Source organism: Rhinopithecus bieti, unplaced genomic scaffold (genome assembly GCF_001698545.2).
Source record: "Rhinopithecus bieti isolate Rb0 unplaced genomic scaffold, ASM169854v2 scaffold_56550, whole genome shotgun sequence".
NCBI lineage: Eukaryota > Metazoa > Chordata > Mammalia > Primates > Cercopithecidae > Rhinopithecus > Rhinopithecus bieti.
Genome location: NW_016821820.1, coordinates 258,848 through 270,267, shown reverse-complemented (window position 1 = coordinate 270,267; position 11,420 = coordinate 258,848). Strand labels below are relative to the sequence as shown.

Sequence of the window (11,420 nt, the reverse complement as noted above, 5' to 3'; positions counted from 1 at the left end):
GTGCCTACATATGTATGGTATAACAAGGATATCATAAACATTAGTTATTAATAATTTGTGGGAATAGGTCTTTCCAGTTTGGGCATTGCTTTTCCCTTAAAGGTTTCTTTCAAATATCTCTATGACCCAGAAAATGGGGCAGGGTAGCGGGAGTTGCCTGCTGGAGACGGAATGGGGAGTGGATGGATATAGCGGGCGTGGACAGACAGCGACAGAAGCTGATAACAGCACAGAAGGGCAAAGTCTGCTCTACAGCCCCCAAAATAAACTTGAGCCTGGCAATCCGCGCAGAACCCCAGAGGTCAGCAGCTTCGGTGCAAAGCAACTAACATCTGAAGGCTTCCAAAAGCAGCAGGGCTCTCTCTAGCCGGGGAGACCTTTCGACCAGAGAGGAGCCAGAAGGGGGCCTCAGCGCAGCCTCCACTCCACTCAATTTCCGGAGTTACCTTGGCTGGCTCTGCTCTCCGAAAGACGCCGTTGCTCTAAGAGGCGTGTCTGTGTTTCTCTAGTTCGCGGCTCCAGCAGCCGCGCCAAGGGGCAGCTGCTACTCCTGCCAGATACGCTAGTTATCACAGGCCGCCCCCAGGCCTGTGGGGGCCCTGAGAATTCGCAAGAAGCCCCGGGCCGCGGGGCGCGGCTGGCGCTGAGGCCCCGCCTGGCCATGCCCATTGGCGGAGGCTGCTCTGGGGGCGGGGTCAGGGCGCCCCATTCCCAGACGCGGCAGCCCGGTCAGCCACCGGTGCGTGTGGAGCAGAGACCCTGGTGAGGAGCCAGCGCTCGCGTTCCGGAAGCCCCCTCCTGGGGCCATGGCGGCACGGGTGAGGCTGCCGCCTGGAGAACCCTGCCGAGAAGGTTTGTGTCTGCCCTGAGCCGAGGGACCTAGCAGCTGAGTGGCCAAGAGACCGGGTGGGCGGTCCCCGGATACTTGCGGAGACTAGAAAGGGGGTAATGTACCGACTCTGAAAGTAGTGGTTCACTCATTCATTCATTCATTCGGTCAGTCGGCCGTCCAGCCAGGCTTTCAACACTTAGGGGTGCCTAGGCGATTCGGGCTGTGCTGGAGAACCTGAGTGGAATAAGGCAGATGAGACTCCCACTCGATTCGCGAGGCCGACCCGTGTAAATTACCGCGTGCTGCGTGTGGGACTGGGAAACTCAGGATGCTATGGGAAGAATCCCGAGTCCCTCTGAGAAGGACGTTTCCTCTGACTCAGGCTCGCTTCCAAAGTCTGGGGCCGACGTCACCCGGTGGGCAGAGGGCGTGTCTGCCTGGGGCGCCCGTGGGAGTTCTGCGCTGCGCCCTCCTCTGACTCCCGGGGATCTAGCACCGCGAGAGGATCGCCTGGGGCCGCGGGGGTGGGCGCTGGGCAAGTCTGGGCCGTCCACATCTCTCCTCTTCCTTGGACATGAAAAGGTCTCCAAACCCACGAGCCTGTCTGACTCTTTGTGCAGTCATTCTTTGGCTGCTTAAGGCGAGAGCCCTACTGGAGAGGAAACCGGGAACCGGGAGCACTCGTTTGCAGGCTCTTCTCACTGCTTCCCGCCTGAGCCCTGTGAAATCTCTGGCCGAGGCTCCTTGCCCTTCGCCAGGTGTTCGCAACACTGGCGGGCTTTCTGCAGTCTCCGTACCGAAGGCCCCGATAAAAGTAAGGAAGGGGGTAGGGGGAGCGACTGGAAGGATGTAGATATATTGAAATGATGGTTTTCACCGTATCAAGGGGAAAGCAGCTTTTTAATTTACCTGGTAATGCAGTAAAGGGGAAGGGAGGCAGTGAAAGGCATGGTAAGAACTATATATACCCACACATATCTATAGTTCCCTTACATATATATATGTATATATATGTATGTATATACATATACACCTGTGCAAAGATGCTTGCAACTTCCCTGGTTTCCTCTCCTCTTGACTCTTCCAGCTTATTCCTTTTTAACAAGTGAGCTCGTCAAAGCCATGCCAGCAAGGAAGAGAAGAGACATCAAATAAAGGAAAAAAATGCCTGAACGATTCACAAACTATTAAAAAAAAAAAAATTTTAAGGCCGCTGGATCTAGAATTATTTTCTAGTCTTTTTTCTCAAAAAAAGCAAAAACGCCTGAACAACTCACAAACTATTAAAAAACAAAAATTTAAAGGCAGCTGGATCTAGAATTATTCCCTAGTCCCATTTTTTCTCAAAAGAGAAAAAATGTGTGAACAATTCACAAACTATTAAAAAACAAAATTTTTAAGGCAGCTGAATCAAGAATTATTTCCTAGACAGTCAGGTTGTGTGCCCTTTTTCTAAATAATTTCTAACCCAGCAAATCCGACGGTTACTAACACACCCACCCTTGTTTACCCAAGGATCTGTAAGTAAGGAGGGTATATGAATTACACCCACTAAAGTGTTTGAGCTTCCGGATGTTTTTCCTGCTTTGCTTGTGCATTGAGTTCCAGCAAGAAACATTTAAGCTCCAGGCTCCAGGCTGAATACCTGTGATTAACCATGGTAATTAATTGTGTGGAAAGCTGGTGAGAAAGACTTAGAAATCTGAATGCACGTTATTAGTAGTGGGAAGAGATTAGGCTTTGGCATCAGACAGTCTCAGCTGTAACTTAGCTTCCTTGAGCCTTTTGCCTGTCTATAAATTGGGGATCATCCCTCCAGTTTACAGTTCTGAAGAGTTGGTACAGGTGGGATTACATATGAACTATACCACTCAGAGCTTGACATGGAGTAAACAAAGACTCAAATTTTCACTTGTTCGTTCAAATAACAAGAGTCCCATGTGCCAAGCAGTGGCATAGGTGCTAGAATAAAGGGATCTGCAAGACAGTCTGGTCCTAGACTCTAGGACTAGGTTCCTGCTCTCAGGCACCTTACTATCCAGATAGCAGCTACTATGCAAGAAACAAAGTAATTTAAAAGATCGTTATAATAGCAGTAACGTATCAAGAGTGTTGGGATGTTTAGATTGGGTATTCAATGAAAGCCCCTTAAGAAAGTGATATTCAAGCTGAGACCCAAATGACAAGGTGTCAGTCATGAGATCTGAAGATAGAGCATTCCAGTTGAACTTCCATGAAGTAAAAGTTAATTTCATACTTTGGTTTTGACTTGTTTTGTTTTGTTTTGTTTTGTTTTTCTGAGGAGGGGTCCCACTGTGTCGCCCAGGATGGAATGCAGTGGTGCAATTTTGGCTCACTGCAACGTCCACCTCCTGGGTTCAAGCAATTCTGCCTCAGCCTCTCAGGTAGCTGGGGCTACAGGCACATGTCACCACACCCAGCTAATTTTTGTATTTTTAATAAGGGTTTCACTGTATTGACCAGGCTGGTCTTGAACTCCTAACTTCAAGTGATCCTCCCACCTTGGCATCCCAAAGTGCTGGGTTTACAGGTGTGAGCCACCCCTCACCCCACATTGGTTTTGACTTTTAAAGCTACAGATGCTTCAAAAGAGTCTCTAATCCAAAATTATCTTTAAAAGAAGCAAATTCAAACATGTATGAAGGTTGTTATAAAACTGTAATTAAGCTGTATGAGGAAGTCTATTTGATTGGGAACATATGATGGAAAGTGAGATGTTCCTTTAGATTGGGAAGGCAGGGAAGGCCTCTCTGAGTTGCTTAGTCCTCTCACTTAGAAGAAGCTAGCTATGCCAGCCAGCACTCTGTAACAGGCTCAGGAACGGCTGCTTTTTAAAAAGTTTAAGTTGAGAAGGAACTTATTCTATGAAAGGAACAGAAGAAAAGGCAATAGTGAGGAATGAGGTTAGACAGCTGGAGACAGGATTCCACGGGGCCTTATAGACTATAGTGGGAATTTGGGATTTTTTTCTGAATGAGAAGGGAAGCCCTTGTGGAGTTTTGGAAGGAGGAATGACAAGATCAGACCTACTTGTCTAAAGGTTCATTTCACCTGATCCTTCTCCCACCTACTCTTTAGCCACATCTCATACCATCTCCCTTTCTGTCACCCCAGGCAACCTGGCTGACTGCAGTTTCTTCAACCCCTCAGGGTTTCTGCTTTTAGACTTAGCAGAGAGGCTCTTTTGTTTAATCCTGTTTTAAAAAAAATATATTCCTTGATTCTGCTTTTACTACTTGCCATGGCACTCTTAACATACGTGTAGTTATTTGTTTGTTAATCTTATCTCCCCCCCACTGGAATATAAGTGAGAGGGAGCATTGTTGTATTCATTTTTGTGTCTCCAGATTCTAGAAAATGCCCAACAGGTAGTACACCATACATATTTGTTGAATGAAGGAAAGGAAGATTAGTGTTTCAGAGAGGGGTGAGAGGGAGAGTAATGCAATATGATGTCAGAGACAAGGCAGTTTCAGAGCATGAGAAGCTTTAAAGTTCAAAGTTAGTGAGGAGTTGAGATTTTGTTAAGTTAAGATGAAAAACCATGACAGGGGACAGGGAGGATTAAGCCAGGGAGTGATATAACCTACTTCCTACTGGTTAGTGTTTGGAGAATAAATTGTACCAGACATAAAGAGATTTCGTTCAGTCATTCCGATGCTAATATGAATAGGCAGGTATATCACATATTCTTGCTTAGGTTTCTAGGTCAACTGAAGGTTGACTGATCTAGATGGGGCTCACCTATGTGTCTCTGCTTCAGGCTACACATCCACCTGGGTTTGGCTCCTTCATGTGGGATGAGCTCAGATCTGCTCCATGTGTCTTTATTTGGGTGCTGAGGCTGAAGGGAGAGCAACTCCTCAGGGAATTACAGAGATGCAAATGAGTAAACCCAACCACATAAGCATTTTTGAAATCTAGCTTCATATCACTTCTGCTGACATCCCATTGGCCACCAAATCACTTTCAGCCCAACATCAGGTGAAGCACCTTTGCCCACATTGAGAAGGGTAAGGGGCTGAATATTGAATGAATAATAATCCAAACTATCACAGTGGAATAGATGGTGAGACCCCCAACAGGAAATATCTTGCAGTGATTAAAAAGGTAGTTTTATACAATCATTGACTTTCTTAAAACCAGATTTCTATTCCATGTAATAAACTGGACCATTTAAATTATTATTTATATTATTATTCTCTATAGGCAAATATTTGACAAATTATTTAAAGCATTTCATCCTCATATAAACGAATAATAAATTTCAACTGGCTTTTTCTTGTACTTTATGTTTTTATTTTTCTGAAATAGAATGCTGGATGGGATTTGGGTTACTTGGCCCTGGTTTTAGCAGTTACATAACTTTGGCCAGTGTCACTTAATATATTGGCATCAGTTTCTTTAAACTATCTCCCGTCTGTCAGTGTCTATGAGTTTAGAACTGGTCCATCAGCAATATTTATGAGGCACCAGTATGTAAGTAATTCTGAGAACAAACATAGATTATGATCAAACTTTAGAATCACTGAGTCAAAGTCCCTCATTTTACAGATGGGCAAACTGAAACCAAGAGCCATTACTCAACTTGCCCATGATTATAGATGGTAGATCTTCATTTTTAAATGTTAAAGGTGTGTGTATGTAAACTATTACACCTGTACGTAGAAGATAAATATTAGGTTGATCTATATGAAACTACTTGTCATAGGGTTCAAATTTTTCAGTTATCAATTTCATAGAGTTCAACATAATAGAAGAACATTAGGAGTACTGTTTGTAGGATCTGTAAATTACTTAAATATCAACCAACTATAAAATAGAAAAATTAATTGTGTGATAGTTATACAGTGGAATTCTCTCGAACAGTGGGGGAAAAACAAATCCTGCAGCCACATGCATCATGTCTTGATGAATCTCAAAAACAAGTCACCGAACAACAATGTCTTTATCATTACATTTTCATAGGTGCAAAAGAGGCAAAACATTTTCAAGATATATGGAGAAAATCTTTTTTATAAGCAAAAGAATGTTAAAGAGAAAATCAGGATAGTTATTAACTCTGAGGGGTGATGCTTTCTTAAATTGGCTGTTTGATACATTGCTGTATATATATATTTATAACACATATTTCCTAAATATTCATTGCTCTCTATTTAGAAAAATGACATCAAAGAAGAAATACATGTTCTTGGCTAGCAAGAGTATACCTTGGTATAGTCACTTTAGAGGATTATTGATGGTGTCTATTAAAAATGAAAAATAATGAATGTAGTAGATGTTCTCTTTCTGTGGAATAAAGTCTGGATTAAACTCCCTGGAAAATTACTGTGCTTACTTGAATCTTGATAAGCCAATTGTGACTTGAGATGTCTTTGATTCCTTTAAAACACTCCAAATTCCCTGCCCACACAACCTCCATTACCCATCTCTCCCCTTCTCCCGTAGGCCACTCCACATCCACTAACCCATCCTTTCTTTCCTCTTTCAGTCATATCTGCCGTAGGCTCTCTCCCTAACATGTTCCCAAAGCATAAAACAATTTAAGTCCTAAGGTCAGTAACCAGACAAGATTTTTATTATTTTTCCTGCCATAAAACTTGGAGCATTCATGCCTGCCAGTTACAATGAGAACTTGCAAAATGCAACAGTGATCATTTGATCTCCCTTATGACCCTCTGCTCCCACACCCCTTACAATGTCAGAAACATTTTGCTGTGTCAACAACTTAAAAGGAATATTATTTCACTGGAATGAGATCCACCCACACTGATTTCAGAGACAAAGTTTTGGAATGGTTATGTTAACTGCATAGTAAATGACATGAATGCAGCCATGGAATTCACTGGTAAGTCAGGTCCAATATTTTCTCAGGAATGAATGTAATCAAAATTCTTACAAAAATATACTTAATCACTTTCTCTTCTTGGGGCTTGAATGAGATAAACATGGTGTGGAACAAGATTGCTAAGGGCTAACTTGCTTGAAAATTTGCAGCATCAGCCTGACCAATGTAGTGAGACCCCATCTCTACAAAAAAAAACTTGAAAATTAGCTGGGCATGGTGGTGCATGCCTGTGGTTCCAGCTACTTGGGAGGCTGAGGTGGGAGGATCATTTAAACCCAGGAGGTCAAGGTTGCAGTGAGCTGTGATGGCACCACTGCACTACAGCCTGGGTGACAGAGTGAGACCCTGTCTCAGAAAAAAAAGAAATGAAAATTAGCAGCAGTTAGAATATTTAGTTTTGACTTTGAGTTTATTCTGGATTTCTGTTTCTTTGTTTTGTTTTTTAGTTTGTTTTTGTGGAGATCTCGCTATATTGCCCAGGCTGGTCTTGAACTCCAGTGCTCAAGGAAACCTCTAACCTCTGCCTCCCTAAGTGCTAGGATTACAAGGGTGGGACACCATGTCCAACTTTTCTGGATTTCTGAAGCAAAGTTGGGTCATTTTCAAATTACAGAGATAAATTAAATAATAGTCATGAAAACCTTGAATTCCATTATTTTATTATTTTCCAGACCTGAACTTCATGGGTGTTTCTTAACTTTGCATGTGGTAAAATTCAGGTGGCTTCATGAAGCTTTGCCAGAGGTACATAGGTCCACTTATGGAAGTCTTGTTGCTAAGACATCATTTGATCAAACAGCCTTTTGTTGCTTATATGCCTTAAGATTTTGAAATGTAAAACTTTTCTAAAATTGAATTACAAAATTGTATCTGATTAATTTTCCTTTACCCTCTTTTGTTTAGGGTAATTCATAATGGGAGAATTTGCCATTTTTAAAGGAAAAAAGATGGGAAGACAGAACATCTTGTCACAATGTCACCTTGTTGGTGTCTTTTCGAGTGAAGAACAGATTACAAAAATTTCTTACGTAGTGTAAAACTTCATTTCATTTTGTTTTCATTTTGTGTTTTAGTGTTTAGCCTCAAAATTCCAAGACATTTATAATAGTGGACTTAGTTCAGGGGATTTACATGCTTCTTTGAATCTCATTTTTTAAAAAACCTAATGATACTTAATTTATTTTTTATTAGATTCTATTTTCTTTAGGAGACAGTGGATTAATAGACCTGAAAAATCAAGGAAAGTGGTACAGAAAACTAAACTCACTTTTAAAATGTTTTCTGAAATATATAATTCTTCATGCCCATCAAATGACTCAACCAAAATAGTTAGACAGATTTCTTCTTCCTCCTCCTCCTCCTCCTCTTCTTCTTCTTCCTCTTCCTCTTCCTCTTCTTAAGTCGTCGTCGTCTTCTTCTTCTTCTTCTTCTTCTTCTTCTTCTTCTTCTTCTTCTTCTTCTTCTTCTTCCTCCTCCTCCTCCTCTTCTTCTTCTCGTCCTCCTCCTCCTCCTCCTCCTTCTTCTTCTTCTTTCTCCTTCTTCTTCTCCTTCTTCTTCTCCTCCTCCTCCTCCTCCTTCTTCTTCTTCCTCCTCCTCCTTCTTCTTCTTCTTTCTCCTTCTTCTTCTCCTTCTTCTTCTTCTCCTCCTCCTCCTCCTTCTTCTTCTTCTTCTTCTTCTTCTTCTCCTTCTTCTTCTTCTTCCTCCTTCTTCCTCCTCCTTCTTCTTCTTCTCCTTCTTCTTCCTCTTCTTCTTCTTTCTTCGTCTTCTTTCGTCTTCTTTCTTCTTTTTCTTTCTTCTTCTTTCTTCTTTCTTCTTCTTCTTTCTTCTTCTTCCTCCTTCTTCTTTCCTCCTCCTCCTCCTCCTCTTTCTTTCTTTCTTTCCTTTCTTTCCTTTCTTTCCTTTCTTTCTTTCTTTCTTTCCTTTCTTTCCTTTCTTTCCTTTCTTTCCTTTCTTTCCTTTCTTTCCTTTCTTCTTTCTTTCTTTCTTTCTTTCTTTCTTTCTTTCTTTCTTTCTTTCTTTCTTTCTTCTTTTTTTGGAGATAGTCTCATTCTGTCACCCAGGCTGGAGTGCAGTGGCGCAATCTCAGCTCACTGCAACCGCCTCCCAGGTTCAAGTGATTCTCCTGCCTCCACCTCCAGAGTAGCTGGGACTACAGGCACGCACCACCATGCCCATGCCCCTCTAATTTTTGTATTTTTAGTAGAGATGAGGTTTCACCATGTTGGCCAGGCTGGTCTCGAACGCCTAATCTCAAGTGATCCACCCACCTTGGCCTTCCAAAGTGCTGGGATTACAACCATAATGCCCAGCCAATTTCTTTTTTCCTTTTTTGAGACAGGATCTTGCTCTGTTACCTAGGCTGGAGTGCAGTGGTGTGATCGCAGCTCACTGCAGCCTCATCCTCCTGGGCTCAAGTGATCCTCCCACCTCAGCCTCCCGAGTAGCTAGGACCACAGAGGTGCGCCACCATGCCTGGTTAATTTTTCAATTTCTTTTATGTAGATGGAGTTTCACTATGTTGCCCAGGCTGGTCTCAAACTCCTGGGATCAAGCAATCATCCCACCTTGGCCTCCCAAAATGCTGGTATTACAGGTGTGAGCTACCACACCCAGCGAATAGATTTCTTGCAATGTGGTTTCTAGACTGAGGGTGCTATGCTTCCTCCCTACATTCAGGCCCCACAAGCCCTGCTTTCCAGTAGCCAGGCTGATAATGCAGAGTGAAGGGGATGTGACAGGCTGTGTTGAACTGCTGAGCACAAGCCAGGTCTGAACAGCTATTCGCTGCTCCATCAAGTTGCTGATTCGCCAGAACAAAGACATAAGTGTTGCCAGATCGAATTTATAGGGGGAATCCAGGCTTTTGTGTAAAATTGCTCATTTTTAAGTGATGACAGCTAAACACTTTAAAATCATTTTCAAAAATCTGTGCAAGCCAATTTGACAATGTCTGTAGGCCTGTGGGCCACCTGTTAAGGACTTCCCTGCATGTAGTAAAATGTTTCAGTACCATCCACTCAAGGCTCTGTTTCCTGCAGAAAGCCAGTAAGCCTTAATACCTCTCCCTTCCATTCCTGACATTCTCTTCTTTCCTTTTTTCCAGGATATGTGCTGTCTCTGGTCTGTCAAAACTCCTTCCAGGCTTGGTGTGAGATCACAAATGTGTCACAGCTGCTGGCTTCTCCTGTGCTCTACACGGACCTGAATTCCAGCATAAACAACTTGAGCATTTCAGCAAATGTGGAAAACAAATACAGTCTTTATGTGGGCTTGGTACTGGCAATAAGTTCAAGTATTTTTATTGGCTCCAGCTTCATCCTGAAAAAGAAGGGCCTCTTGCAACTGGCCAGCAAGGGTGTTACTAGAGCTGGTAAGAAACACATGCAACCAATGAATTTAAGTTTCTAACTGCAGAAATGATCCTGTTGTAAGGCCACATCTCAACAGTACTCTTATAAACTTGCTTGTGTAATTTATAGTTATTGATTTTTTCCATATGGATGTTAGAAAAATACTTAGGTCTTTGATTAAAATGAATAGAAAACTCATGGTTAATGAAGGGATAGTCTGGCAGACCCACTCAGCATCTTAAGTGTCACTATAAATAGCAGTCTAATTCTATTGTTATCCATTTATTGATTTAATAAATATCTATTAGGGGCCAAACACTGCTAGGGAAGGTTCCTGTTCTTGAGAATCTACTATCAAGGCAAGTAAACCTATCAGCAATAAAAAAGAATACACGTACAACTAAAAATTATCCTAGGCTACAATGATAATAACTCACTGGCTTGGTTTATCTTAGTCTCTGTCTTCTTGATGGAGTCAGCTGTGTCTCCCAGTGTCTGATCTCTGCCACTTCTCCAACTTCTGCTTTTCTCCCCATCACCTACTTTTCTCTTGTTCCTGGAATAGGTCTGCTTCTGTCCCACCCACAGGTCTTTTCCCATTGCCTGGAACTCTTCTCCCTGCCCTTCATTCAGCTGACTCATCCTTCAGACTTCAGTGTGAGTAGCATCACCTCATAAAGGCCTTCCTTAACCATTCTCTAACAGCAGGTCTCCCCACCCCAACCCCATTATTCTCTGTCATTGCACTAATAGTTTCCCTCACTGTACCTAGGATAATTTTTAGTTGTACATGTATTCTTTATTGTTGCTGATACGTTTACTTGCTTATTGATAGTAGATTCTCAAGAACAGGAACCTTCCCTAGCAGTGTTTGGCACCTAATAGATATTTATTAAATCAATAAATGGACAACAATAGAATTAGGCTGCTATTTATAGTGACATTTAAGATGCTGAGTAGGTCTGCCTGACTATCCCTTCATTAACCATGAGTTTCCTATTCATTTTCATCAAGTATACTTTAAGATCTAAGCATTTTTCTAACATCCATATGGAAAAAAACTAAAGACTGTAAATTACACAAGCAAGTTTATAAAAGTACTATTGAGATGAGATTTGTACTATCAGAAAACATATGCTATATTAAAACAATTTGGTACTGGCATTAAAGCAGAAAAAATCATAAAAGATAATTTAAAACTTATAAGCAGACCCAAGTATATGTAACAATTGAATTTGTTATTTTAAAAAGTGGCATTTCAAAACTGTGGAGAAAGGACAAATCATTCCAAGTATTAAGACAATTGGGAAAATTAGAGGAGAAAACATGAAAGTTCTACTTCACACCATTCAGCAAAATACATTCCAGA

At 41.9% G+C, this 11,420-nt stretch overlaps 1 protein-coding gene across 1 annotated transcript in view; it reads left to right on the top strand.

The window, feature by feature from the left end:
• Window positions 1-724: 724 nt before the first annotated feature.
• The window catches only part of NIPAL1 (NIPA like domain containing 1), a 25,220-nt gene continuing 14,524 nt past the window's right edge, over window positions 725-11,420 (top strand). Inside the window, exons 1-2 of the mRNA XM_017860646.1 lie at window positions 725-852; window positions 9,805-10,071. Coding sequence (XP_017716135.1) covers window positions 807-852; window positions 9,805-10,071 — 313 coding nt within the window. The 5' untranslated portion in view covers window positions 725-806. The remainder of the gene's footprint in view (window positions 853-9,804; window positions 10,072-11,420) is intronic.